Source organism: Salmo trutta, chromosome 6, assembly GCF_901001165.1.
Source record: "Salmo trutta chromosome 6, fSalTru1.1, whole genome shotgun sequence".
NCBI classification, from domain to species: Eukaryota; Metazoa; Chordata; class Actinopteri; order Salmoniformes; family Salmonidae; genus Salmo; species Salmo trutta.
Genome location: NC_042962.1, coordinates 12,194,826 through 12,200,010, shown reverse-complemented (window position 1 = coordinate 12,200,010; position 5,185 = coordinate 12,194,826). Strand labels below are relative to the sequence as shown.

At 43.1% G+C, this 5,185-nt stretch overlaps 1 protein-coding gene across 1 annotated transcript; it reads right to left on the bottom strand.

The window, feature by feature from the left end:
* Nucleotides 1-715: 715 nt before the first annotated feature.
* LOC115195413 (contactin-associated protein-like 2) lies at nt 716-4,922 on the bottom strand. Its single transcript, XM_029755244.1, has 3 exons — nt 4,673-4,922; nt 3,617-3,688; nt 716-1,377 (listed from the first exon to the last, which is right to left on the bottom strand). Exons 1-3 carry the CDS (start codon nt 4,707-4,709, stop codon nt 1,175-1,177), a joined length of 312 nt encoding a protein of 103 aa, XP_029611104.1. The 5' UTR covers nt 4,710-4,922; the 3' UTR covers nt 716-1,174.
* Nucleotides 4,923-5,185: the final 263 nt, after the last annotated feature.

Genomic DNA, 5,185 nt, shown 5'->3' with positions numbered 1-5,185 from the left:
CCACCACCCTAAGGACATCCAGCGAACTTGACACAACTGTGGGAAGCATTACAGTCAACATGGGCCAGCATCGTGGTGGAATGCTTTCAACACCTTGTAGAGTCCATGACCCAACGAATTGAGGCTGTTCTGAGAGCAAAAGAGGGTACAACACAATATTAGGAAGGTGTTCTTAATGTTTTGCGCCTTCAGTGTAAGACAAGTGTTTGGAAACAGTAAACACGCTGAAAGTTCAAGAGCTCACTTGTTCTCAGAGGAAGGACAGAAAGCAAACTGCCATGCAGTGTGTAGCTATGGGTCTGCCATGTTTTCCCATCATGCATTGAGACATTCCTCTCCAACCATCGATGAGAAGGTCTTCTTGTGGATACAATCTAATGTCATAATTAAATTAAAGTAATCTTCTTTCATTTGTGGATATGTGCTATGCTTAGAAATATTATCTGAAATGTCGTGTAAATGTCTTGTACCAATGTCTCTGAATAAACATATATTAACAAAGAAATTAAATATATTTATAAATAACACATATTTACAGCAGGTATTTTGGCATCCATGTTTCTCTGGTTACACCTTTTGGAGTGGTTTGAGAAATACTATTGGAGTGTATATGGATCATGGACATGTAAGCATGACCATCAGAAATGCCAAACTTGTAAACAGATGATTTGGCATTATCTTTCAGATCTCAGTTGAAAAAACAAACAAGTCTTTGCTAGCATATGATCAATTATTATTATACAGAGGTCAAATACATAGGTCAAATACTTGAGCTGTGCTTGATTTAGTTTGCCTGGTACATCGGAGACAATAGAATAGTCCCAAAGGTGCAAAATCCAAGCTAAATCAAGTGCACTTCTAAAAACCTAAAGTGTTTGAATGTATTTGATCCAGATCTGCTGTTATATAACTATTCTGTATTCAAAGGACTCTTGGAAACTCCTGAACACAATACAAAGAAAGACTATGTACAGATTTAGTCTCTCAACTCTCAACGCAACCTTCAAATAAACTGTCTCGTCTTTCTTCTGCAGTTAATCGGATTTCTGTACACCCTCGTTCACCCACTCCCAGTCCCTCCTCCATTCAGTAGACGTCTCCATCCATCTCTCCTGTGATTGGTCAACAGATGAACATCCCACTCTCCAATCCTCATCTGTTTTTCAATTGGCAGTTAGATGAACCACTCTTTCTTTGATTCCTCTATGGTTTCCGGGTTGGTTTCGGCGCAGATGATGGTGGTGTCTGCTGATTCGCCACTGGTTGGCTCTGGCCCTTTCGATTCATTGGTGTGGTAGGAGCCCTTGTGACGGAACATGTAGCGAATCAGGAACACAAGCGTGCACAGGACGGTGAAGATCACCACGGCAATGATACCTGGGGGCAGATATAAATAAGTAGATTTAGAAATAGTTTGAAAATAATGGATATTGATAGAATGTATATTGATAGATATTGATAGAATGGATATTGATAGAATGGATATTGATAGAATGGATATTTTGATAGAATGGATATTGATAGAATGGATATTGATAGAATGGATATTGATAGACATTGGTAGTCATTGACGTGTCAAATCGGAGGGATTGTTGTCCGGACCTCTGACAGTCTCTATGGGGGTGCCACAGGGTTCAATTCTTGGGCCGACTCTTTTCTCTGTATACATCAATGATGTCCCTCTTGCTGCTGGTGATTCTCTGATCCACCTCTACGTAGACGACACCATTCTGTATACATCTGGCCCTTCTTTGGACACTGTGTTAACAAACCTCCAGACGAGCTTCAACGCCATACAACTCTCCTTCCGTGGCCTCCAACTGCTTTTAAATGCTATTAAAACTAAATGCATGCTCTTTAACCGATTGCTGCCCGCACCCGCCCGTCCGTCCAGCATCACTACTCTGGACGGTTCTGACCTAGAATATGTGAACAACTATAAATACCTAGGTGTCTGGTTAGACTGTAAACTCTCCTTCCAGACTCACATTACGCATCTCCAATCCAAAATTAAATCTAGAATCGGCTTCCTATTTCGCAACAAAGCCTCCTTCACTCATGCTGCCAAACATACCTTTAAAACTGACTATCCTACCGATCCTCGACTTCGGCGATGTCATTTACAAAATAGCCCCCAACACTCTACTCAGCAAATTGGATGTAGTCTATCACAGTGCCATCCGTTTTATCACCAAAGCCCCATACACTACCCACCGCTGCGACCTGTACGCTCTCGTTGGCTGGCCCTCACTACTTATTCGTCGCCAAACCCACTGGCTCCAGGTCATCTATAAGTCTTTGCTAGGTAAAGCTCCACCTTATCTCAGCTCACTGGTCTCCATAGCAACACCCACCCGTAGCACGCGCTCCAGCAAGTATATTTCACTGGTCATCCCCAAAGTCAACATCTCTTTGGCTGCCTTTCCTTCCAGTTCTCTGCTGCCAATCACTGGAATGAATTGAAAAATCTCTGAAGCTGGAGTCTTATATCTCCCTCTCTAACTTTAAGCTTCAACTGTCAGAGCAGCTTACTGATCACTGTACATGTACACAGCAAATCTGTAAATAGCACACCTCATCCCCACATTACTACTTAACCTTTTGCACCCCAGTATCTCTACTTGCACATCATCATCTGCACATCTATCACTCCAGTATTAATGCTAAATTGTAATTATTTCGCCTCTATGGCCTATGTATTGCTTACCTCCCTACTCTTCTACATTTACACACACTGTACATAGATCTTTCTATTTTTCTTTTCTATTGTGTTATTGACTGTACGTTTGTTTATGTGTAACTCTGTGTTGTTTTTGTTGCACTGCTTTGCTTTATATTGGCCAGGTCGCAGTTGTAAATGAGAACTTGTTCTCAACTGGCCTACCTGGTTAAATAAAGGTGAAATAAAAAAATACATAACAAATTATGGATATTGATAGATATTGATGGAATGGATATTGATAGATATTGATAGAATGGATATCGATAGATATTGATAGAATGGATATTGATAGAATGGATATTGATAGATATTGGTAGTGTCACGTTTGTGAGTAGAGAAGGACCCAGCGTGAGTATCGTTCCATATCTTTATTAATATGTGAAACTTTGCCAAAATACAAAACCAATAAAGAATAAACAAAACGTTACTAAAGAGGTGCTACAATTCAAAATAATCACAAACACCGGTGGGAAAAACAACTACTTAAATATGATCCCCAATTAGAGACAACGATGACCAGCTGCCTCTACTTGGGAATCATAGAAAAAAGAAACTAGAACCCAACACAGAAATAAATAAACTAGATAAACCCCCCCAGTCACGCCCTGACCTACTCTACCATAGAAAATAAGAGCTCTCTATGGTCAGGACGTGACAGATAGAATGGATATTGATAGATATTGACAGACATTGATAGAATGTATGTTGATAGACACTGTTAAAGTTGGAGCAAAATGTTATTGAAGCGAATACATGATGTAGGCCCATGGGAAACACATGTGGAGACAACTGAATGTCAGTAGATGATATCTGGACCTGGCAGAGGGTCGTGTCTCTGTGGAACATGACAGTTTAGGATAAAAGAAGTCTGACTCGGGGCCCTACTGGACGTACCTCCTATAATGGCTGAGTTCCTGTTGACTCCATCTGGGATCACTCTCTCCTCGTTGAATGGGAACTCTGCACCTACAGACACAGATATTTACTTTCAGATATACTCATCTAGCCATCTTAAGGTGAATGTACTAACTGTGGATAAGATCGTATGCTAAATGACTAAAATGTAAATGTAAACACACACACACACACACACACACACACACACACACACACACACACACACACACACACACACACACACACACACACACACACACACACACACACACACACACACACACACACACACACACACTACTGTCTTCCATTCAACTGTAAACACACTACAGAGCAGTGAATCAACACCAGGCCAGGCTGTCCAGTCTCCCACTAATAGGCTTTTATCCCTCCTGATGGACAGATCTGTCAGGTAGATGAGTGGAGAGAAAGAGAGAGAGAGAGAAGAGAGTTGGTGGGTGGATGAGAGATTGTTATGACAGACAGGCATTAAGCTAATGAGAGAGAGAGACGTCAGGGAGCGTGTTATGACAGGTGGGCAGTAAGCTAATGAGAGAGAGAGAGAGAGAGATAGGGAGAGGGGGAGAGAGAGAGAGGGGGGAGAAAGGGGCGACAGGGAGAGTGGATAGCAGAGAGAGAGTGGGTGGATGAGAACTTGTGAGGGGCGACAGAAATCTGGAGAAAGGAGACGAGAGGACAGAGAGAAGAGAGAGACAAGAGGAAGAAGGAACAGAGAGAAGAGAGAGATATAAGAGGAAGAGGAGGAGAGGACAGGGAGAAGAGAGAGAAGAGGAAGAGGAAATAGAGAGGCTGACATATCTGCCCTGTCAGCTGACTGTGTGTTTTGCTTGTGGCTCCAGGATCAATAGATGTTATTGACCAGAGACAGAGACAGAGACAGAGACACAGAGACAGAGACAGACAGAGTCAGAGACAGAGACAGAGACAACCATCCCACTGGAGCAAAAGGAAGACTGCAGCATCCCGAATATGAGAATGTGTGTGTGGTGTGTGCACTTGCGTTTCCTGCAGAAACGTGTATGTGTATCGTACCTGAGTCCAGGCGCCAAGGATCGGTGACAGCAGACATTGGTGGGATGGTGAGAGGCGAGGCTCCACAGTTAGATTCTACCAGTTTACCCTGGTAGGACACTGGCACAGACTGTCTGCCTGTTGGTCTGTCTCCTATAGGGTTTCTGAGGGCAGTCTTCAGGGGTGCGACTCCGTTGAACTGGACGCGTGACAGACAGCCTACGAACCCTGGAGTGTTATAACGCTCTATAAGCACTGGGTCTATCACTCCGGTCTCTGAGGAGAGCGAGAGAGAGAGAGAGAGAGAAAGGGAGAGAGAAAGAGGGAGAGAGAGAGAGAGAGAAAGGGAGAGAGAGAAAGAGGGAGAGAGAGAAGAGAGAGAGAAAGGGAGAGAGAGAAAGAGGGAGAGAGAGAGAGAGAAAGGGAGAGAGAGAAAGAGGGAGAGGAGAGAGAGACAAAGAGGGAGAGAGAGAAGGGAGACGAGAGAGTAGATGTATATAAGCGAGGAAGGGAGAGATGAAAGAGGAGAGAGAA

What these genes read in the sequence shown, in the direction of transcription:
- LOC115195413 (XM_029755244.1), bottom strand. Translation starts at nt 4,709, where the DNA reads ATGTCTGCTGTCACCGATCCTTGGCGCCTGGACTCAG. An exon ending in TCCTTGGCGCCTGGACTCAG is followed by an intron (nt 3,689 to 4,672) that starts GTACGATACACA and finishes CTGTGTCTGTAG; the next exon opens with GTGCAGAGTTCCCATTCAAC. An exon ending in GAACTCAGCCATTATAGGAG is followed by an intron (nt 1,378 to 3,616) that starts GTACGTCCAGTA and finishes ATCTGCCCCCAG; the next exon opens with GTATCATTGCCGTGGTGATC.